This window comes from Peromyscus eremicus, chromosome 4 (genome assembly GCF_949786415.1).
Source record: "Peromyscus eremicus chromosome 4, PerEre_H2_v1, whole genome shotgun sequence".
Lineage (NCBI taxonomy): Eukaryota > Metazoa > Chordata > Mammalia > Rodentia > Cricetidae > Peromyscus > Peromyscus eremicus.
In genome coordinates, this window is record NC_081419.1 from 130,084,663 (window position 1) to 130,108,777 (window position 24,115).

At 45.4% G+C, this 24,115-nt stretch overlaps 1 protein-coding gene across 2 annotated transcripts in view; it reads left to right on the forward strand.

Moving 5' to 3' along the window:
* The window catches only part of Dlgap4 (DLG associated protein 4), a 169,011-nt gene that overhangs the window by 135,877 nt on the left and 9,019 nt on the right, over positions 1-24,115 (forward strand). For both annotated transcript variants that reach the window (XM_059261773.1, XM_059261774.1), the window contains 3 exons: positions 3,578-3,939; positions 6,612-6,700; positions 7,210-7,622. In XM_059261773.1, coding sequence (XP_059117756.1) covers positions 3,578-3,939; positions 6,612-6,700; positions 7,210-7,622 — 864 coding nt within the window. The remainder of the gene's footprint in view (positions 1-3,577; positions 3,940-6,611; positions 6,701-7,209; positions 7,623-24,115) is intronic.

Consider the following 24,115-nt stretch of genomic DNA (forward strand, 5'->3'; position numbering starts at 1 on the left):
GAGGTTCGTTTTCTCATCCAACAGTTGTTTATTGACAGCCTTCAATCCTTGAGTCATTGTCCTGAGCCTGTGCCAAAACGGAGTCCCACTACCGCCTCTGGCCTCTCGCACGTGACCAGTGAATCCTTAAAGGTGGGACTGTAGGTGGATGCAGGTCCCTAGGTGACAGAAGAGGAGATGACACCTGAGCACACTAAGGTGGGAGAGGTGGCCTGAATGAGGTGCTGGCAAGAGCCAAGCTCAGGCCCTAGCGTGTGTTCACACGAGGGAAATGAGAGCACTCCTGTGTGAGGTCAGGGCCCAGAAGAGGTCTGTCCAGCCCTCACTGCCTTTGGTCTAGCCTCTCACACATTCATTCTTCTGATGCCAGGATTCAGGCCTCTGTGTTCTGCAGCCAAACCCTGGCTCTTTGTAGCCTTGAGAGAGAGGCTAAAACTCCGTCTTCTGTCTAGACTCCTGGCTGTAGTAGAACCCTTGTTTCTTGGGAGACAGCACGTTTTTGCAACTACCATACACACTAACTCAGCCAGTATCTGCCCCACCACACAGATGAGGACAAGGATCCTGTCTAGTTCTGAGTTGCTCCTTCCCCTTAAGAGGTGGGTTCTTTCTTGAGTATTTTGAGCAAATTAGTGCTACCTTCAATGTACTGATCTTGGGCATAAACCCCACCACCACCACCACTGAAACCTGCTTCCTCTGGGACGTTTAGGCCAGGCATTCCCATTCCTGAAACCTTAGTAAGTCAGCCCTGACTGCTGGGCTCTGGTGGCATTGGTTTTAATAATTGCCCTGTATGTTCATCTTGTTATGGAGTCCTCCCTCTCCCCATGCTGGTCACAGACCTAGTAGCTGGGGACTTAGAGATCTGGCCTAGTTCTCTCTTTCCTAGATGTTGGTAGACCATTCCATGCTGGGCCATGCAGAGCCTGGCTTCTATGATGTAGCCTGTGTCATCATTCCTTTCTGTGAGGTGACTGTTTCACAACTAGTGAACGACAGAGTAGGATTTGAACTTGGGCTTGTCTGGTTCATGCTGCTTCCTGGCTTCAAGACCCTTACCAGAATAGGATAACTTCAGACAAGCAGGAGAAGGGCTCTTGCCCTCAGTCATAGTGGTGCATCTATCCCAGAGTGAGAGTGTGGGATGGGGATGCTTTGAGTTTGCCAAGGACCGTGTGACTATGGTGTGCTCTTGCCAGTTGGAAACACTGAATAGATGAGGACACTGGAAAGCCCAGAAAGCAAACTCCTGCCCCTAAGGCCAGGTCTCTGCCTTCAGTCTAGATCCTGTCTACCCTAGCAGTAGGATCTGGGCTTGGGTATGCCTATGCCTCTGTGCCCAGCTGAGAGGGTCCCAAGGCCTGGGAAATGGTGAGGTAGGCTGTGCAGTCTAGTAGATGTGGTTGCCAATGAGCACTGCTAACTCTGGGCATATTCTCTAGCATTCTGAGCTGTATGTACCCATCTGTAAAGTGGGTATGATAGATACCCCCACCTTACAGAGCCACAAAGTTAAGTACAGCAACATGAATGACCCAACTTTAGTCTGTCAGCCTGTGTAGTAGGGCCTGCCCCTTCTCATGCATTGGGGAGGGCAGAGGAAGGTCATATATATAATATATATATATATATTATGACCTGAGCCCTCCTCTCACCTCTCCTATGGTCTTTCTTCTAGCCCAGAGGTGTAGCTGTCCCCCACATCCTCAGTGCTCTCCCCTTAATTTAGTGACAAAGACTGTAGGTGAGTGTATGTGAGGAAGTCCTGTTTCCTCCAGAGGCCTGAGCAGAACTGGGAAGTTTGGAGTGGGAAGTGAGAACTCCTGACTGGAAACACCCAGACACATCACCTCCACTGTGCAGGCTAGTCGCCAGCCTCATGGCCATTTCTGCTGTAGCCTCTGCTACTTTACACCACTCATCTGAAGGTTTAGCTTCCTTGATTGCTAAAGAAACAATACAGAAGGTGACCTGGATTGCCCTGTAGCCTCTTTCCAGGACTCTTACAAACTGTAGAATGGCATCACACCAGGATGCCAGCAAAGACACAGACCACCCATCTCACTTGGATTTCCCTGTCTGTGTGCACACACTTGTGCATTTTCAGTGAGTGCAGTTCCTCCTCATGTGCGAGTGAGTTCCCATAATGATGCCGTGGTCACAGTTCAGTCACTGCACGTGTAGGAGTTCACTCTCCTGACTTCCCTCTGGTCTTCTCCATTGTCTTCTCCCCGAGTATTCCCTCAGCCCTGGCAGTTACTATCTGTCTTCATTCTGTGAAAAAATCTGGTCATTTCAAGAAGGTTATAAAAATAGAGTCATTCACTGTGAAACTTTGAGGAATCACTTTACCCACAAGTGATGTGAGATTCATTCAAGTCGTCATGTGGCTTAGTTAATTTCTTGTCACTCCCTAGTATAGATGTGCCACCATTCAATCACTTAGCTACTTGTTTTCAGTTCCTGGGTTTTACAAATAGAGTTGCCTGAACATGCATGTGTATGTCTATGTGCTACTTGCCTGATTATTCTTGCTGAGTTGTGTGATAATTGCATGTTTAATTTTATAAGAAAATGCCAATCCTTTTTCCAAGATGGTTGTATGTCTCATTCAGTTTCTCCACAGCCTTAGTGTTTGATTGTATCACTTTCTCATAGCCATTCTATCAGGTTGTGTAGTGATGCTCTCTACTGGCAGATAGAGGACTTTCTCCTGTGTCCCTTGTCGAGCCTCTGTGGCACTGGGCCTTATTTTGTAGACTATCATTGAGTGAGTACCATCTCTATGATGAGTAGCTCCTGCTCCCAGGTAGGGGCTTGCTTGGGTCCCTATAGGAGAGAGCATTCAAGACCTGCATAGGGGCTTGCTTTGGTGGGCCCTCAGAGTTTGAGAAGGCACTTCTAAGGGCAGGACTGAGAGAGGTCCCTGTTCAGATGAGCACTGCTGGGAGAGTTAATCTGGTTCCAGACAGTGCAGCCTGGGAAGCAGGCAGTAGCCTGTGCTGATGTGTGCCCTGCTGCATGCCAGCCCCCAGGTGACTCAGACCTTGGGCAGTGCCTGTTTTCCTGAATCTTAGCAGGAACAGAGAGAAGGATCAGGCAGGGTGGAGTCTTGGGGGCAGCAGGCTGCTGTGTGGGGTCTTTGTAGGAAGAGTAAGTGGGTGAGAGCGGCAAAGTGTATGTATTATTTTGTCCACACAGAGAGAGTGGGGAAGGAGAATTAGAAAAAAGACTAAGAAACTGCAGGACCCAAAGGGTCACAGAGTGACCTGGGGAAGGCAAGATAAGTTCCTCTTGTTACTGCCTCTTCCTGACATTGGTCATGCTTTGTCACAGTCTTGTGGAGAGCATCTTTAAATAGTATGGCTTCTCCACAAGATCTAGCCTTGCAAGAGGGTCAACAGGACCTATGCACCTGTAGTGGTCATTGCTGTGTGTGACGCTCATTCTCTTGCTTCAGAGCTCTCTGGCTGAGGTCAGAGCTTGGCCAAGTCAGACAGGGCCTTGGCCCAGAAAGGGCCTTTAAGGGTTAGAGGCTTCACCTTCACCTTGCCCTCCTCTCTCCTATCCGCAGGTTCATCATGCCTAGTGGCATATAAGAAGACCCCACCACCGGTCCCTCCACGTACTACATCAAAGCCGTTCATCTCAGTCACCGTGCAGAGCAGTACTGAGTCTGCTCAGGACACCTACCTGGACAGTCAAGACCACAAGAGCGAAGTGACAAGCCAGTCGGGCTTGAGCAACTCATCAGACAGCCTGGACAGCAGTACCCGACCGCCCAGTGTGACGCGAGGTGGAATCAGCCCAGGTCCTGAAGCTCCAGAACCACCACCTAAGCATGCAGCTCTGAAGAGTGAACAAGGGACATTGACGAGCTCTGAGTCCCATTCCGAGGCCATTCCCAAAAGGAAACTGTCATCAATAGGAATACAAGTAGGAGTCCCTTTTGCACTGTCTTCTGTCTACTCCGTGCACCGGCCTGCTTGTAATTACATCTAGTGGAGGCCCACTGGGTCTCCCGGGAAGAGGTGTTTTTGTCGGTCTATTCAGGGGCATCTGCCCCAAGTGGCTGAACCAAATTCTGCCTGTAGCCACACTCGCTTATGTACAGCCGCCCATGCTGCAGGTCCACAGCTGTGGACATGTTTCTGATCCTCCAGTGGGTTGTCCCAGTGAATGTAGTTACACTCAGCCAGCAAGCTCCTGTACACTGTTTGCTGTCCACTGTCTGTCTGTCCACTCCATCCTTTGCCCTGCCAGACAACCCATGGGAGGTGGGACTGGCTTAACAGTTCTCTAATCCAAGGTCAGCTCGATACGGAAGCTATGGCCCCGCTTGGCAGCGGGAGCATCGTGGAGCATAGACGCTGCTGGGCTAGAAGCCTGGGACCAGGGCCCTTGAGCCATGGGGGTTGTTCAAGGGGAACTTGACCCAGAGCCCACTCAGGCCTTGGGGACAGGTAGGTCGCTTGAAGCACCAGACCCATGGCTAAGTGAGAAGTATGATGGCAGTCTCTATGCCTCCCTTCATAGAAAAGGGTCCAAATAAGCAGGGCCCTGTGGCCCAAGTGCCAAGTTCCATCTAAAAGCCAACCAAATCCATTGTATACTTATATCCACAGTCTCCAGCTTACCCTCCCCTGCCTCACAGCACCCAGTGTCAGGTGTCTGTCTTCTGTTAGTTGAGTGAGGTGAACTGGAGCTCAGCTTTGCAACTTTCAAGAATTGATCTAAAGCCAGAGAGTCCTCTGCTAGCTGGCTGGACCTCCAGACTACAGCAGAAGGCAGTGAGTGAGGCTAGGCCAGCTGTAGTAGAAGGAGGTGAGGACGTTGGGGTGGGGAGATGGTGGAGTAGTTCCAAACCAGTGGGAGGGTTGAGAACAAGGTGGAGTGTGGTGAAGTGGTGTTAGGGCTACAGGAATGTCTGTCTCAGTAGCCAGAGTGAGTGATGTGATCAGGTTGATGACAAAACACTAGAGTGCAGGGGCTAGAGAGATGGCTCAGCAGTTAAGAGCACTGACGACTCTTCCAGAGGACCCAGGTTCAATTCCCAGCACCCACATGGCAGCTCACAACTGTCTGTAACTCTAAAATCTGACACCCTCACATAGACATACATGCAGCAAAACAACAGTGTACATAAAATAAGAATAGATAATCAACTGGGCAGTGGTGGCGCATGCCTTTAACCCCAGCACTGGGGAGGCAGAGCCAGGCGGATCTCTGTGAGTTTAAGGAAGGACAGCCTGGTCTACAGAGCAAGATCCAGGACAGGCACCAAAACTACACAGAGAAACCCTGTCTTGAAAAACCAAAAAAAAAAAAAAAAAAAAAAAAAAAAAAAGAAAAGAATAAAGAATTAAAAAACAAAAACCACTGGAGTGAAAAAGGAGCAAGGGATGCCTGCAGAGGGGAGACTGAACAGAACCCAAAATGCAGGCAGTTCCTTATCTTTGCCTGGGTTCCCAAGAGACAGCTCTGGCCTTCTGTTCCCCACATACAGGAAGGAAGTTGGACAGATCCTGGCTCCCAGCTGGGTTTCTTCATGCGTGTCCAGCACTTGCCCCTTACAGCCTCTCTAGGTGGGATTCTTCCGGACATAGGAAGTTGCCCAGTATTTGACCCTTGGTCCTGACCACCATGTCTCTGTTTGGGAAGACCACCTACTTGTTGCCCAAACCAGATTTTCTTCCCTTCTTCGAAGGTCAGGACCAGCCCTGATTCCTTCATTGAGAGTGAGGCACCAGGAAAAGAACTCTGGCTCTTAGTGCCTTCTGAGCACCCCTCACCCGACGTCACCCATGCTCCCATCAGTCTTTGGAGACAGCTGTGCTTCCCAAGCTGGCTCTTGCCAGTATTCCTATCCCAGAAAGCTTCTGTGACCCCTACGCCTAGAATCCCAGCTCCTGAGGCTGTCTTCCCACCCTGACATCTCACGCCCCAGGTCAAGTGTGAACTCCTCCTTCCAGTGGAGCCGTGACGGGTGGGCTTAGCTGGCAGCTCCATGGTTGGGCCCAGGGTGTGGCTGCTGCCATATTTCCTCCCCTTTACAAAGCAAGTGTGACAAGTCCAGGGACAGGATCCCGTAGCATCGCTGGCTCTGGGTTCTGGGCTTGAGAACTGCTGTCTGTGTTTGGCACTGAGTATGGGTGCCCACCAGTTCCCCTTCCAGGCCGCAGCAGGGTTAGGGGAGTGACCTTTGCCTCCAGACAGCCCTCGGCTTCAACTACACCAGATAACGGCTGTGGCTTTGTGTGTGTTCTCTCCCGTCGTCCTTTTCTCTCTGACCGTGTAAAGGAGAGGACTAGAAGGAGCGCTTCCCACCTCTCGGAGGACAACGGACCCAAAGCGATCGATGTGATGGCGCCCTCCTCAGAGTAGGGAAAGCCAGTCATCTCCACCCCCTCCCGCCTCTGCGCGAATGAGCAGTGCCCGGCTTAACCTGGCCCTACTTGGGCCCACGTGCAGTGTCTGCATGCCTGTGTCCGTCTGTCCACATGTCTGTTTGCGTCGTCCCACTAATGTGAATTTCAGCAGCAAGTGTGGTGTTTGTTTTTATTCTTGTCTTTGTCTCCGTGCCGTTGCTGTCGTTGTCCTTCAATAAGGTTGACTGCATTCAGCCAGTGCCAAAAGAGGAGCCCAGTCCCGCTACCAAATTCCAGTCCATCGGGGTTCAGGTAGAGGACGACTGGCGGTAAGTTGGACAGAGGTGTGGTGGCTGCTATTCCCCTCTCCTCTCCCTCCCTCCGCCCTCACCTCTCCTGCTCTCCTAACCCACTTCTCCTTGCTGGATTTCTAATAACCAAGCTGGGTGTGGGTGCGCTGGTGGCTCAGGTGTGGGGCTGGGCAGGGCAGGCGGGTGGACACGTGAGCGCTTGCTCTGAGACCAGTCACCCCAAGGGGAGCAAGGCTGGGCTGGGCTGTAGCCCCCAGCTCCCCTGATGTTGGTGGTCTTCCTGGCCCCACTGCAGTAAACAGACAACCTTATGACCTTGTCCTTGTGTGTGTGTGCGCGTGTGGGCATGGGCAGGGCGGGCAAGGGCTGAGCAGAGAATGAGCGGGGGCTGTGGGACCCGCTTCAGGCGCATGGTGAGCAGATGATGCATCCGTTTCTCTGTCTCCCCGTGTGTCCGGGTCAGGTGGCTGCTGGTTTCTGACCCTCTTGGTGACTCACTCCTTCTTGTCCCCACCCTGCCCCCACAGAAGCAGCGCTCCCTCTCACAGCATGTCCTCCCGTCGGGACACTGACTCTGATACCCAGGATGCCAATGACTCCAGCTGTAAGTCATCTGAGAGGAGTCTCCCAGACTGTACCCCACACCCCAATTCCATCAGCATTGATGCTGGCCCCCGACAGGCCCCCAAGATTGCCCAGATCAAGCGCAACCTCTCCTATGGAGACAACAGCGACCCTGCCCTGGAGGCATCTTCGCTGCCCCCACCTGACCCTTGGCTGGAGACCTCCTCCAGCTCCCCAGCAGAGCCAGCCCAGCCGGGGGCCTGCCGCAGGGATGGCTACTGGTTCCTGAAGCTCCTTCAGGCAGAAACAGAGCGACTGGAAGGCTGGTGCTGCCAGATGGACAAGGAGACCAAAGAGAACAACCTCTCTGAAGAAGGTGGGTCTTGCAAGGGTGATCCCCTAGGGGTCTGGTGTCACGCCAGCCTTGGAGTCTCTCGGAGGAACATAGGCTCCGTTCTTGGGCTACTTTTGTGAGCTTGCCACTCAGTGTTCATTCTTTCCACCTGCCTAACCTGACCTCTTCCCATGTGGGCATTATGATAGTAGCTGCCTGGTGTGCAGGTTGCGGGCTCAGCCTCACAGGATCCCAGTTCAGTCACCTGTTTCTGATCTTCATCTCTAGCTACGTAAGCACCTTGTGAGGACTGACTAGTAATTAGTGGAAAGGCCCTGATGAACTGCTGGACACAAAGCAGCGCCATAATTATACCTTCCCAGCTTTTTATTGAGTGCTTACTGCCCACCAGGTACAACCATCTGACCCAGCCTCAGCAGGAGAGGACTGACTATAAATGCAGAGGCAGAAGTTTCTGCTTTCCCCCTTAATTTCTGTCAGTACTGTGCATACTTAAAAAGAAATGACCTCTGGCAAGGACTGCCTGCAGTAGTGCTGGCCTGGCATGCAGGAAGCCCTGGGTTTATCCACTAGCACTACCAAAACAGAAGCAGGGTATGGGAGAAGGGACTAATGGTATGCAGGGAGCCTGAGTCAGGGCATGGCAATTGGAGACAGCCTCTGGGAACCTTCAGGCCATCACCCTGTACTGACCAAGTTCTGCCAGAGCTCAGCTTCCCAATTAGTTCCTCTACAACTAAAGGTTCAGGATGAACAAGCCTTCATGTGCTGATAGGATGTCCCAGTGGCCTGATGATGTATTCTAAGGATACCTTTGATGATTCAGAGGGCGCTGGTAGAGTCTGTTTATACTGTTTTATACTTGAGCCTGTTCCCAGCTTTGATGTCACACCCCCCTTGGGGCAGAGAACTCTTGAGGTGTGTGAGGTGTGTACCTGATATATTTAATAAGGATATATTATAAAAAATCAAACCAGTGGCAGAGATCAAAGAGCACCAAGTGTCTAACAGAAGGCAGCCAGCCGGTGCTCCGCTGCCTGGTGCTCCAGTGGCCATGTCACTGGTCTGCTCTATGGTCACCTGCACGTTTCTTCTTTGCAGTGTGATGGCCTTCTGTTTCCTCTCTAAAATGAAGTTACTAAGTATTGATTTCTTAGGGCTTCCCATTTTTCCTGGTTCCCTTGGCTTGCTTGGGCCCGGCCATGTTCTCTGGATCTGTTTCCAGCTGCAGGCCTTCTCCTGTTCTTCAATACTGCCCTTGGCCCTTCCCCGTGGGCACTTTGCTCCCACCACATGCTAGCTGCGTGGTCTTTGTCTCACTTTTCTGGACTAAACTTTATTCTGAGAGAACTTTCTGGATGCTCAGCATGTCCTTCAAGACCTCACAGTTTAGGTATAAAGGTGAAACTAATAACATTCAGCGTGAGTGAGTGAGTGAGTGAGTGAGTGTGTGTGTAGCAATGCAGAAACGGAAGTGTAATGGCTGAGGTCATTTTCTCTCAGAACCTTAAAAGCATTGTGTAGTGCTTCCATTACTTGTAGTGCTTTTCTGCCCTTGGATTTTATTTCTGAAAGCTTTTAGGATTTTTACTTTCTGGCAAAACCTTAGCAATGTGCATGAGACAGGTTCATTTATTTTGCTAATAGTTAATTGGGCATGCCTAACTTGGAGACTTGGTCTTTGGCTCCATAGAACTAGTCTTATATTAAAAAAACAAAACAGAACAATAAAACAAACAAACCAGATGTAGCCAGAAATGGTGACACATAGTAATCCCAGCACATGAGAGGGCAAGAGGGTCACCATAAATTTGAGGCCAGCCTGGACTGCTGTTGTAGTTTCTTTTTCTATTGGCTATGATGAACTACTCTGACAGGGGCTGACAAGATGGCTCTCCAGGTAATGGCACTTGCCACTGATTCTAACAACCTGAGTTTAATCTCCAGGACCTACATGGTAGAAGGAAAGAACTTACTCCTCCAAGTTGCCCTCTGATTGCCACACATGTGCCATGGCATGCATACCCACACACGTGCATATGCATACGCACACACACAGAGCAAATAAGCAAATGTAACAAGACAAATTAAAGCCGGCCAGATGGCATACACCCCAGCATTTGGGAGGCAGAGGCAAGTGAATCTCTATGAATTTGAGGTCAGACTGATCTATGTAGCAATTTCAAGCCCAGCCAGAGCTTCATAGTAAGACCATGTCTCAAAACAAACTGACAGAAGCAACTTAAAGAAGAAAGGGTTTACCCTGACTCCCAGTTCAAGTCAGGGAGCTTGAAGCAGCTGTCCTCTGCACATCAGTCAGGAACAGAGAGCTATAAATGCTTGCTGCTGCTCAGTTTTCTCTCTACTTGTTTAGTCCAGAATCCCAACCAGGGAATGGTTTACCCACAGTGAATGGATCTCTTAAACAAAAATCAAAATAAATCCCCAAAGGCATGCCCAGAGGCCCATCTCCTGGTGATTCTACATTCTGTAAAGCAAACAGTTAATTCCAACTGGCACAGATACCCAGAGATACTATCTGGCTCCATAAAACAAAACAAAAACATGGAGTGTGTTGGCCAAGGCATGATTCCAGCACTTGAGGCAGAGGCAGGGTATTACTAAACAGTCCAGGCTAGCCTGTGCTGCAGAGTGAGACTACTAAACAGTCCAGACTAGCCTGGACTGCAGAGTCAGACTGTGTCTCAAAAAAAAAAAAAAAAAAAAAAAAACAACTACTACTTTCTTTCTCATTCATTTGTATTTGTTCTGGTTTTTTTCTCCTTGAAATTCCTGTCAGGTGTCAGAGTTACTGGGTTGATATCTCGTCTTCCTCCCCCTAGGGTTTTGCTTTGTAGCCCAAGCTAGTGTAGGAGGCCAGCTCCCACTTTTTAAAAAGGTTCCTATGAGGAGGAGAGAGGAATAAGAAACTTGTAGATAGAAAGATAGCAGAGAGGAGAAAGACAGAAACACAGGCTAGCTTCAGGAGGACCTGGATCAAAATCCACTGGCCCCTTCTGTCTCTTCAAAAGGGCTTTTTATAACAGTGCCAAGGGGCAGGGTAAAAGATCAAAGCATACCCGCACAGCCCAGTGCAGACCCTTCCACACACCTGGTAACCATGCCTGTGGTCCAGTCATGCCCTATGCCCTGCTGGTTAAAGCAAGCTCAGAATCTCAGACCCTGAGTAACTTCTCACTAGGAAACCTCTGTGGGTCTCTACAGCTCCCCCTTCTTAATATATTCAAGGGCCCCTCAGGCTCTGCCTTAGGTCATTCTTCTTCCCCAGTCAACCTTACACATCCTTGAGATACACTTTCCATCAAGCATACTCTGTCTTAGGTTGGAAGCTAGCAAGAAGAACATTGCCCGTCCCTGACTAACAGCCTTTGGCAGGGGGAAGTACAGAGCTTAACTCAGCTCTGACTCTGGTCCCTACTTGAAGTACTTTAAGCAACCAGAGCAATCCCTAGGGCTGCCACACACCCCAGTAAAGGAGTAGAGGATGATAAAGATGGAATGTCTTTTTTGAATGGGTCTAAGATGTCTATAACAGCCTTAGCTGTGCCAAGCCCTTTTTTAAATCAATAAACTCTTGATGCAAATGCATCAAATAAGTCAATAAACTCCTGATGCAACTGTATCAAACTTAAAGACTCCTTTAGCTTCACCAAACCATGGTTCATTAATATCAACAGATTAACATAATTCTAGTATGAATATTACTATACACATTTACATCTAGCATGAATATCACTATATGTATTTACAATTCTTACACACTTACATTCAAAAGCAAGCTCTCTATAGGACTACTTTGCAAACTTTAGCAAACATCTAAAAGAGATCTCTTAACAGAACTATTTACATTTTCTTCCAACAAAACAAAGAGTACGTGAATCATGAGTCACCACAGTTAAAATTGTATGTGATCTCAAAACTGTTTCATTTCTGAGGTTTTTCAGAAGCTCAGAAAAGTCAGTTCTAATAACAGTCTTATAGCTCCCCTGAAAGTTTGAAATCAGAGCCTAATTCGTCAGCGGCTCTAGAGTCTTTGTATCCAGCTCCTTTGAACCCAGGATTCAGCGAGTGCTGTTGCTAGGGGGCTGTAACACTAGGGACACTGCTGCTCCTTTCTCCCCAAGCTACTTCCCCGCTGGGCCTTCCTAGCCATTCCAGAACCGGTGGAAATGTGCCCAGTGGCAGACAGTCACCGGCCAGGAGGCAGTCCCTTTACCCAAATTTATTGCAGTTCCCTTACATTCAACAGTTCAACTAAGTTCAAACAAACATTGCTGGAACTTCACTCCCAGCTACAGAGGCACTTTCAGTTAGCTTTCCCTAGAATGAAGGTGGAATTATCATACTGATCTGCCTTTCTGTCAGCTAGTAAACAGGAACTGCATGACTTTGGCTGCTGGCTCCTTTCAGCTTTTTTACTGTTCCAGCCTGTCTGCGCCTCCCATCTCTGGGCCTGCTTGCCTGGAGACCCCAGCATCCTGAGGCCCTGAGGGCTCTCTCATGCCTCATGTTGCATGGCTGAATGCTACCACCCTGCTGCTACGAGCTATGGTCTTATCAGAGCTGACATTCCTCTGTTCCACACACCATACCAAACACGCAGGCAGCCATCAACCTCTCTTTAATTTTTTGAAGCTGCATCTTAAGACTGCCATGAGCTCTCTCACCAATGCCTTGTCCTTGATAGACTTTAATTAGCCCAATGTTTTCCCTCTCTTGCATCTCAGGCACAACCCAGATTCCTTATTTGCCCTTAATTTTTTCCACACCCAAAGCAACCTCCCTGTGTTCTGACCACTCTTCCTTGCCATGAGCCCTAATTTCTAAAGGATCTTAAAGTGGCCTGACAAACAGCATTAGCATTTTAATTGCCTCCTGACAAGCAAGCATTGGTCATTTGTTTCCAGTCCCTGGGCGGTAAGGCCTCTAAGCTTTCTAACAAAGCTTGTGAAAATGCAGTGTTTTGGAGTTTGGGGCTGTACCAGCAGCGAGCCATTTTCATGGTCTCTATTTGTACTGAAAATCAAGATCAAGCAAGCTTTTGCCTTTCTGCTCCACGGAAGGTTTCTGTCCTCGCTGAGCTCGCCTTAGAACACCTGCATTACTGTATGACAGGTGTACTGCCCCAGTCCAACTCCCCACCTGTTACTATCTGATGAGATTCCTTGAAGCAAGAGCCTTTTTAGAGAGATCCCCTCTTGATAGATGTCCTTTGTCCCTGCTTGTCCCCTCCCCCAAGATGCAGTGCCGCTCAGCCCTCTGCTAGCTGTTTCCCTAATACTGGCTTGAAGGGGGATGCAGGATTATCAGCAAGGGTTTGCCATGTTCTGGGAGGTTTTTGTGCCAGGGTAATTATGGGTGGCTTTCTCATTATGATAGATGACCCCCCCCCCAGGTGAGTTTAATTCTGCCCCTGTAGAAGGAAGAGAGACCTGGGAGGAGAGACCTGAAGAGCTCCCAGTTGTTGAAAAAGAGAAATTACTAAGTTTTTCAAGCCCTTTAGTTCCTCCCTTTTCTCATCCCAAAACTTCAGTTCCTTAAACTCAGCTTCGTGGCCGAGAGGGAACAAACCCTGATTGAACAGTGTTGTAAAAGTGTTCTCATATAGTAGCACTGCTGGCAGAGTGGAGGGTTTTGTCTCACCTGTGTCCACCTCAGGGAAAATTCCCCTCTGCCACTCAGGGCTTAGATCTAAACTATCCCAAATTAAGCCCACAAGCCAAAAGCTTCCACAGGAATCTTTTCTAGCCCATGTTCCTCATAATATTTTTGCATATCAACTCCAGTTCTCCCCCAGGAGTCTGTGTCCAGAGTCCCATAGTTGGGGAACAAAGGACACAGTTCCTCTACGAACTCCAAGAACCCCTGTACTTGTTGCGGTTCTACCTTAACTCCCCCAGTTTTCAGACTTTCTACAAGTGAATATACAAACATCAGCTTACTATTTCCCTGCCCCATAGCGGCTTTTCTTTCTCAGACTGCTAAATCCAGTGGCTGCTTGTTTCTGGATGCTGTTTTTGTGCATCAGGTCTGGCACTAGGGAAATTCTACTCTTACCCTAAGTTTCTTCCTACACAATATTCCTGTACCTAAGCCCTATATTTTTTCCTAATTTAATAGATAGAAATTAAGAGAAAGAGAAAGAAACCTAGACACAGAGAGATACTTGCTGTAGCCTAATTTTTCTACATATACTTTTTGCTCCCAAAGAATAAAATATGACTGCCTAGCCTTTTCATACAAAACTGAACATGTCTAACTGCTTCCACGGGATTTTCCTACTCTGACTTCTCTATCCTCCACACCCAAGTCCCTATTTGGGCACCATCTGTGGGAGGCCAGCTCCCACCTTTTAAGATGTTCCTATGGGAGAGAGGAATAAGAAACTTGTAGATAGAAAGATATCGGAGAGGAGAAAGAGAAACACAAGCTAGCTTCAGGAGGACCTGGATCAAAATCCACTGGCCCCTTCTGTCTCTTCAAAAGGGCTTTTTATAACAGTGCCAAGGGGCAGGGCAAAAGATCAAAGCATACCCGCACAGCCCAGTGCAGACCCTTCCACACACCTGGTAACCATGCCTGGGGTCCATCATGCCCTATGCAGCCCTGCTGGTTAAAGCGAGTTCAGATTCTCAGACCCTGAGTAACTTCTCACTAGGAAACCTCTGGGTGTCTACAAGCTAGCTTTGAATTCAATGTGTAGCCAAGGCTGGCCTCAAACTTGAAGTCCTCCTCTTTTAGCCTGCCAAGTCCAGGACCACAGGACAAGCACCACCATACTCTGCCTTTCCTCTTCTCTGCATCATGTATTGACTTTTCCATGTGTTTTTAAAATCTTTTCTTCCTCTTCCATTTCTCAACTGCTTTAGTTGGTTACCTAGTATTACCTCCACCAACCCATATCCCAGCCCTGAGCCTTACTGAGATATAACTCATATGCTATAAAATAAATCCTTTTGAAGTAATACTCAGACTCGCAAGGAGTCACTCTTTGGTCCTCAGGCCACCACTAAGGTTACCCATGTTGTGGCGTATACCAGTATTTCATTCCTTTATGTTGCCAAATAATGTTCCATTTTTATGGATGTACCACATCTTATTTATGCAGTTCATCTGTTGACAGGCATTTGGATCATTCCTATTTGAAGGCTTTTATGACTAGTGCTACAGTGAACATTGATGTACATCTACATCTACAGTCTGTTGGTTACATCTACAGTCTGTACTCATTCTTTGTATATATACCCAGGAAAGGAATTGCTCAGCTTTTTTAGAATCAGCTAAACTATTCTCCAAGGCAGCTGTATATGAAGCTTCTCATTTCCTGGTACCTTTTAAAGTTAATTATTTAGGCAGATTCTCACTGTATGGTACAGGCAGGAATTCATAATCATCCTCCTTCCTTTGCCTCTCCAGGTTTTTGTTTGTTTGTTTTTTGTTTGTTTTGTTTTTTCTTTTGACTTAGATAGACAAGGTTTCTCTCTGTGGCCCTGTCTCTCCTGGAACTCGCTCTATAGACCAGGCTGGCCTTGAACTCAGAAATCCACCTGCCTCTCTGCCTCTCAGTGCTGGGATTAAAGGTGTGTGCCACTACTACCAGGCTCTTTTTTTTTTTTTTTTTTTTAACTTGTCTAGAACTTAGTATGTAGCTCTGCCTGCCTGTGCCTTCCAGATGCTATAATTAAAGGTGTACACCACCACAACTGGCTTGAGCACTCCTTTTGTTTATTTATTTTAGTGAAAGACATTTTTATTATTTTACTATATAACATTAGTGAATATACCACATTCCATTCTCTTAAGTGGCAAAAAGGTATGAAATAACATTTCTCCTGGCTTCTGAGAAGCTGAAGTGATCAGTAGAGAGGAACATTTTATAGCGCGTTCTATGGTGGGACCTTGCTCTTCTCATCTGCTTTTCAGCATGGGTCACTTGACTCTTCGTTAGGCACAGAAGTTGACCAAAGTGTAGGCTTTGTGTGCTCATGTGAAATGTCCACAGGTTGCTGTCGTAACTGTCATCCTACCAGAGTGAGCTCTGCTCTGCAGTCATGGCCGTCAGGAAGAGAAGATGCAGACATTGTGACACACAGGGCAGCTCCATTCTGGGTTGGTGATGCCTGCTTCAGGATCTCTGTGTCACCTGTTTGCAGCCATCTTGGTATATCAAGGACCTTTTCAGACTGGCCCAAAAATGATGTTTAAAAGATTGTGTTTTTAGACGGGCGGTGGTGGCACATGCATTTAATCCCAGCACTCGGGAGGCAGAGCCAGGCGGATCTCTGTGAATTCGAGGCTAGCCTGGTCTACAGAGCAAGATCCAGGAAAGGTGCAAAGCTACACAGAGAAACCCTGTCTTGAAAATTGTGGGGCGTTTACCCAACCACCCCCACAGTTCCCCAGAGTTTTCTTGAGTGCGAGCAGCAGGAAATATTAGATAGAAGGATTTAGCCGGGCGGTGGTGGCTCACGCCTTTAATCCCAGCACTCGGGAGGCAGAGCCAGGCGGATCTCTGTGAGTTCGAGGCCAGCCTGGGCTACCAAGTGAGTTCCAGGAAAGGCGCAACGCTACACAGAGAAACCCTGTCTCAAAAAACCTAAAAAAAAAAAAAAAAAAAAAAAAGAAGGATTTATTGCGGAGAATATCGCGGAGATTAAACAGATAGAAAATAAAGGATAGCCTCGAGAGGGCCTGGAACCTATTCCAACGGGCCCCTGACTGTCTCTGCCCCAGGGTTTTTATAGAGACGCCAAGGGGTGGAGCAAAAGACCTCCTCCCCCAGCACAGCCAAGTGCAGACCATCTCAGACACCTGCACTCAGGCCCATGGTCTAATCATCCTCTATGAGGACCTGCTGGGTAAAGCCATGAGGAACCCGAGAACAGGCTCCCACAGGTCCCCCTTTCTTAATATATAAAAAATAACTAATAATGGCTTACAGCAATCTCCATAGCTGTTACACCTCCCAATATGGGAGTAGAGGATGATATAGTTGGCATTTCTCTTTTGAATTAGGTCCAAGGTGACTACAGCAGTCTTAGCTGCCTCAAGCCCTTTCTAAACCAAAAACTCTTAAGGCTACTACAAACTTAAAGAATCCCTTAGCTTCATCATTACCATTAACAGGTTAACATAAACATTGCTATACATAGCCACAATTCTCTCAGTCTTACAACTCAAAGCAAACTCTTAACAGAACCATTTGAATTAGCATATATGGTGCTATATATAGTTAACAATTTTCTCCGTCTTACAACTTTAACTCAATCATTTGAATTTTCTTGCTAACAGAACATGGAAAAACTTCAGTGTATTCACATCAAACTTAAATATTTCCTTAACTCCACAAAACCAGGGTGCATTAATATCAATAGGTTTCTGCAAACATAATTCAATCTCATAACTCCTCCTTTTCTTTATAATTTTTTAAAGAAAATCTCAAACCTAGTTAGAGGAACCCAAACTTATACAATTCCTACAAACTCATATTGAAAAGCAATATTTTCAATCTAACCATGAACACTTTGAAAACTTAGCAAAACATCCAAAAGCAGTTTCTTAATAAAACTCTTTACACTTTAGTAGTCTCTTAATATACCCCATTTGCATTTCTTACTAACAAAACATGACATTAATCCACTCAAACAACTTTTGAAATTAGACTAAGGAATATTAACTCTCCCCCTTTTCTTTATAATTTAAGCAAAATCTCAAGCCTAGTTAGAAAACCCAAACTTCTGTTTAAACAGTTCCATTTTTAACCCAATTCCAACAAACAGTTCCTAGGTCATTACTATAAGTAAACTCAAAATTGCCCCATTGCAATGAAATCTCTACTGTTCATTTCATTTCTTAAGTTCCAAAATTCAAATGATAAATTCTGGTACGAGTCTTCCAAATATGAAGAAATCCATAACCAAAATCTTTTTGTAGTTTTATCTCATTTTAAGTTAAAAAAGTTCAAACAAGAAATAAATTCTGGTATCAGGCTTTCACACTTCAAAATATGAAGAGATGGTTTTCAACCAAAACTTTTTGCCGTTAACAATTTTAGTACAAACAAGCGTCTCTGCAACTTTTGTTCTCATAGACAGAGACCTTTTTAGGTACAGTAGTATTCTAAACCGCACCATTTTTTATGTTAGCTCAGATTTTTCTGTGTTGCGTTGATTTTCCACAGATCTCAGCTGCGGATGCCTTCTTGTACTGGTTCTGGCGTCCGCCATTCTTAGCTTCTTAGCGGCTTTTGGAGCTTTTGAAAACTGCTCAGACTGCCTGCTTTGCAGTCTCCTAGGACACTAACTCTGTATCTCAGGTTTTTTCATCATATACATTAAGCATAGACTCACTTAGCATTTACACTTTTTCACAAACTCACATATAACCTTTTGCCTTGCAAAGCATTTAGACTCACATTCAACATTTACACGTTTTTACAAACTCACATATAACACATTAACATCTACTTATTTATACTCCTTAAGGAAACTATAGAACTACTTTAGCAAATATATTTCTTATTACTTCTTATATACTTCTTACCTTATTTCTTATTTAAACTTACATTTACAACTAGTATCTTTACTTCTTACAAGCTTATTACTACATGTTTTAAGACTACCTTAGATATTTCTTGCAAGCTTATATTCTTAAAGGAACTCTATAGATCTATTTTACAAACTTATACAGGGCTACCATTAGCATATATCTAATTTAGCAAACACCTAAATATTTCTTAACACTTAGAAGAGATTCAACATTTTCTAACAAGACAGAATAATTTTCTACTTCTTACTCTTAATTATCACTCTCTCTAATAGAAAGATTCTTAACTAGACAAGAAGTACATACATCATTGCTAAAGTTTAGATTTTATAGTTAGCTTTGTTACAAAACACTGGGATTTAGTGAGTGTTGTTGTTATAGAATTGTGATAGTTGTTGCTAAGGGACTGTAACCTTCCCAGGATGCCACACTCCAAAGTTGCCAGTTCTCTCAGCCGTTCCGGACCGGCAGAGATGCACTGTCAGCAGTAAACGGTTTTTAACTAGAGGCTGTTCCTTCACCCAAATTAATAGTTATTTCCTCACTGTTTGCATTAACCAGTGACAAAACCTCAGAAATACTAATCAAGCCACTTTCATTCTGGTTCCTTTATAGGAACGTCATTGGAGCTGACCCTTCCTTAGTTCCAAGCTCCTTACCAAACGCTCCGGTAACCACCGAGCTTCATTCTCCTCTTGTGAAAAAACACAAACATGTCCTCGACCCCATATTAACACAGGATCGGGACCCTTCCATAATCCCGAGCAGGGATCTTTCCATTTCTCATTACCCTCAGTTAAAGGACCAGGAAGATTGGAGTGAGCTCTAATATGGCCCACAAAGCATGGCAGCTTTCTTTTGTGAACAGCATCTTGAATTTATTGAAACATTTTGACTGGATTGTTGTTAGTTTCAGTATTTTTACCAAAACTGTTACTATTCAAAGGAGTCAAGGACATAGATGTTCTTTCATGAAACATATCCTTCACTAGCTTATTCTGAGAAAAAGCTTTTTTAGGATTTAGTATTTTTATTTCATTAGCTTTAACTCCTGATGTTATTAGCAGCTGTGATATTTAGCATTGATTTCTTATAAGGAACTTTCAGGTGAAGCAACTCTTTTGTAAGACAGCTTTTCTGAAGTTTGTTTCCCATCTATAAAGCAGTCATTTTTTTAAATGCCTGTTTCTTATCCCCTTAATTAGATTTGCAAAGGAATTACTCATTGCAGGCAGTTTGTTCAAAAGGTAAATAACTTTTAATTTCACATAAGTTTCCTTCATATCTAAGACAACGTTCAGTGTATAAACTGCTCTCTCTTGCTGTCTTAAGGATTTTAAAGTGGCTTGTTTGCTCTTAAAGGTAGCCTTTTGTCATCCAACTACCGTAAAAACATAGCACAACTATTAGGGTAAATAAGTCATTTTACCATCCCCCAAACTGCGAAGCACCTAGTTCCGTATCCTTTCAATTTTTCATTGGAACTGACACTTAAACTCTTAGATGATTTTCCTCCTTATTCTTTTAAAAGCTGTATTTTAAGTTTACCATGAACGTATTTTCGAGCTGACAAAAGTGTTTCAGGGCAGTGTCGCCATCTTTAGCGGAAAAACTACCTTTCCCAGAATGCATTTCCCTTATATCAGTCCATAATAGTATCAGTCCCTTATATGAGTCCTTTATATCATTTTTTTTATATCAGTCATTTCCCATAGTTCTTTTCGGGTCTGAGAGTCAACTGGTTCTCTTTTTACCAGACTTGCTTACAAATTCTTGCCCGGGAGGTTTGAACAAAGTTTTTTGCTCTTGCAACGGGAGATTTGAACAAGCATTTTACATTTTCAGCTATGGCACGTTGGAGATTTCTATTCTCGCCTCAACTGGCTTTAACAGGTGTTTCTCCTTCATCAGACACTGGTCCCCAAATCAGAACTGCACCTGCCTCATTAGCGCGCATTGAGGTGGACAATTTCTGATAGCAACTTTCCTAGGGGTTTGTGTTTGTCTTAGCCAGTCAGTGAAAAACAAGATCACGTACAACAGCTTTTCCATAGCTCCTTCAGAGAGATTTTCTCCCACTGATTTATCTCATTTTGCTTGTTCCTCCCTTCCCCAGATGCAGAGCTTCAAGTATCTGCGGCTCTGTACCTCTGCTAGCTGCCCTTGGAAGTAGGGGCTTCCCCCCCCCCCCAATCTGCCTCAAATTCTAGCAGCTTTTTCAGGTCATATTTTTCTGGGGAGGAATCGGTCCCTTCTGTTTCTTTAGAGTCTTTCTCCCAGACAGTTCCCAGTTTGGTCTCAGTTTATCCCCTCTACCCCAGAAACAGTTTCCGACACTACAGTGGTGGCTTTCCCTGCTACTGAAGGTAGGGGCTTAGGATAGGTTTTTTGCCTCATCAAGCCTTCACCTGGCCCAGTCCCCCAGTGGGTTGAGTTTGCTTGTCTGGGTGCTCAAGGACAGAGCTTATGCCAGAGGCAATCACCCCTCAGGGCTACACTCCCTCATCTCAGGGAGTCAGTTGAAACAAAGCTTTTCTCAAAGAGGTGCTTTCTCTGACAGAAAAGAAAGCTTTACTCCTGGATAGTTCTGTTCTGCCCTGGCTGGGCTCTTTCCCCAGACAGCGTTCTGACTCAGCAGCACAACTGCTTCAGACACAGTTCAGCTTTACTGTTTTCCCCAGAAAGGTCCTTTCTCTGATAGGAAAGCTTTTCAGATTTTTTGCAGCTGTGGACCTATCAACTCAGGACTTGTAGGAAAGCAAACAACTGTGCTGTTCCCACTGGCTTTAGCTTTGTTCATTAGCAATCTTCCCCTGGGTCCTGCACCTTCCTGCCTCAGCTCTGTGCTCCAGGAAGTTTGCAACTGCAGGAACCCTAGTATCCCTGAAATGCACTCCGACTCAGACGCTGGCCAGTCGCCTTTGGGTTTTTGATCAGAAGCGAGGATACAATGCTAACAGTTTGCATTGCTTCAGGGGATCTTTGCATTAGGACCATTAGGAGCACCCTTTCATTCTGAAACGCTCGCTCAGAAACAAAACCCTTGATGCCTCATCTCCGCTGTAACTGAAAAGCTTGGCTTTTTTGCTTTTCTCAGGTAAAGTTTCCTGCCCTTTTGGGCTCTCTATAGCTCTTTACCCACACTGTCCCAAGCGTTTCCCTCAGGTACTCTGACCCACTGTCTATTACTGGCTTGAAGAGACAGAGCTTAGAAGAGAGGTTTTTAGGAACTTGTCCCTGCCTCCTGCATTGCAGAGAGGATTTTTAAAGCTTGAAAGAACTTAGGTTTTGCTGTCTTCAGAGGTTTGTTGTTTTCCCTTAGAGCTAATCACAGGTGGTCCTCATACTAATATCTTCAGGTGATTCTAATTTTTGCCCTTTTGAGATAAAGTTAAAGGCTTTAGTTTTTAAGTTTGAGAGCTTTTAGTTTGAGAAAGATTAAGACTTTTTAGAGTTTTTTTTTCCCCCCCAAATTTTTCAAGAAAAGCTTTTTAGTTTAAGAAAAAGATTTTTCCCCCAGGAGAAAGACCAACTTTTCCCAAAACTTCCCAACTTTAAACTTTGGCTTTTTACACCCCCCATTTTTGCCTCAGGGAGAAATCACTTTCTCCTGCCGCTTGGACTTAGCATTTCAGCTGTCCCTAGGTCAAAAGCTTCCATAGGAAACTTTTTCTTCCCCATAAGCTCAGAGAAGAGCTTTTTTACTACCCAAAAAGCCCAAAGAAAGATTTTTTTTCCCAGTTTGCGTTTATATCCCCCAAAGTTAGAAAATTTTAGAGTTTTTCCTGTCTAGTTGCCTTATTTTTTTCTACACAATCTTACACTTCTAAGTTTTTTCCTACACTATATTACTACCCTATGCCTTATACTTATTTTTCACAGATAGAAATTAAGGGATAGAAGATAGAAAATTTTGACAGAAGAGAATTTCGCTGCAGCATCGGACATCCTTCCAGTCCGCTTTCTTTTTCTCTCGAGGATAAAACCCCTGCCTCTCAATATATATAAAAAATATATATTTTCCATAACACCGGCATGCCTCATCCACTGGCAGGGCTGAACTCAGCACTTTCGCCAAAAACTCTGTAATAAAACTATTATTTTCCTGTATCTTTAGTCCCTATTACTTTGTCTTTAGTCCCTGTTCGTTTGTTTTTAGTCCCCCCTTTTTTTTAGTCCCCCCTTTTTTTTCTTTAGTCCCTTTTTCTTTTTTCTTTAGTCCCTGTTCGGGCGCCATTCTGTGGGGCGTTTACCCAACCACCCCCACAGTTCCCCAGAGTTTTCTTGAGTGCGAGCAGCAGGAAATATTAGATAGAAGGATTTATTGCGGAGAATATCGTGGAGATTAAACAGATAGAAAATAAAGGATAGCCTCGAGAGGGCCTGGAACCTATTCCAACGGCCCCGACTGTCTCTGCCCCAGGGTTTTTATAGAGACGCCAAGGGGTGGAGCAAAAGACCTCCTCCCCCAGCACAGCCAAGTGCAGACCATCTCAGACACCTGCACTCAGGCCCGTGGTCTAATCATCCTCTATGAGGACCTGCTGGGTAAAGCCATGAGGAACCCGAGAACGGGCTCCCACAGAAAATAAATAAATAAGTAAGTAAAACCTGTATCTAGGCATCCTAGCTTTTTTTCTGCAAGCCTGCCATCTTGCCTCTCGAAGTACTTCTATGTGATAGCCATGTTAGTGGCTGTTGTATTTCACTGTGGTTTCGGTGTATTTCCATGGTGATTAGTAATGTTGATAATATCTTCATAGGTGCTTACTGGGTTTTTTTAGACCATGCTATCTTCAGACTCACAGAGATCCACCTGCCTTTGCTACCTAAGTGCTGGGACTATAGGCATGAAGCCACCAAATCTGGCCTGCTTACTGGGTTTTTATGTTCTTTGCTGGAGAACTCCATTGACGTTAGTATCTTCAGACTGTCCATCAGATGATTATATGGCTAACCAGCATACTCATTTCTTCATACGATTTTCCCTGGATGAGTATAGCATCTCCTTTCTTTCTGAGACATTTAGGCATATTGACTTTCCTAGGTTCCTACATTGCCTTTATTTCTTTAGGTCTTTAGGATTGGAGGCTTTCTCGGAATGTCCAGTGAACTTTAGTTAGTTTATTCCTATTTAAAAATGATACCTTGAAGGTGAGAGCAAGAGAATGCTGCTGTTGTTGATCTTGTAGTAGTATTTAATTCCATCAAGAAATTTAAAGAAAGAAAGTAGACTGGGGGTATAGCTCAGTAGTAGAGCACTTGCTCAGCCTAAATGAAACCTTGATCCCCAGCACCACACACACACACACACACACACACACACACACACACACACACACACACACACCAGAAAGAAAAAAAGGGGAAAACCTATATCAGACCAATAAAAATAACAAAAGTCATGTTGATGTAACAGGTGTATTTTGGTAATATCAATGAAGAAATTACAACACCAGGGTAAGACTTCTAACAACATGATGAAATCTATTTTGAATAATGTTGTCATTAATATTCATTTGAATACTTGTTTTCAGTTCTTTTTAGTATATCCCTAGGAATAGAATTTCTGCTTATAGTTCTCTATTTAGCCCTTTTTCATAATCTTACTGTGACAAAGTACGTGTAACATAAAACTTGCCTCTGTGTGTGTATGAGGTATGCTGCAGGTGCACTTACCCTGCATGCATACATGTATAGGTCAGGTTGATGTTGGCCTGTCCGCCTCCATTTTTTCACCTGATTTTTAAAATTACATTTATATATGCATGGGGAAGGGAGCATGTGCCAAAAAACATCTTGAAGGAGTGGGTTTATCTCCCACCTCATGGGTCATGGAGATTGAACTCAGGTTAGCAGTCTAGGAAGCAAGCAAGGCACCTTAACAACTGAACCAGCTCACCAGCTCACTGATTCTGAGACAGGATCTGACAGTAGCCCAAACTGAT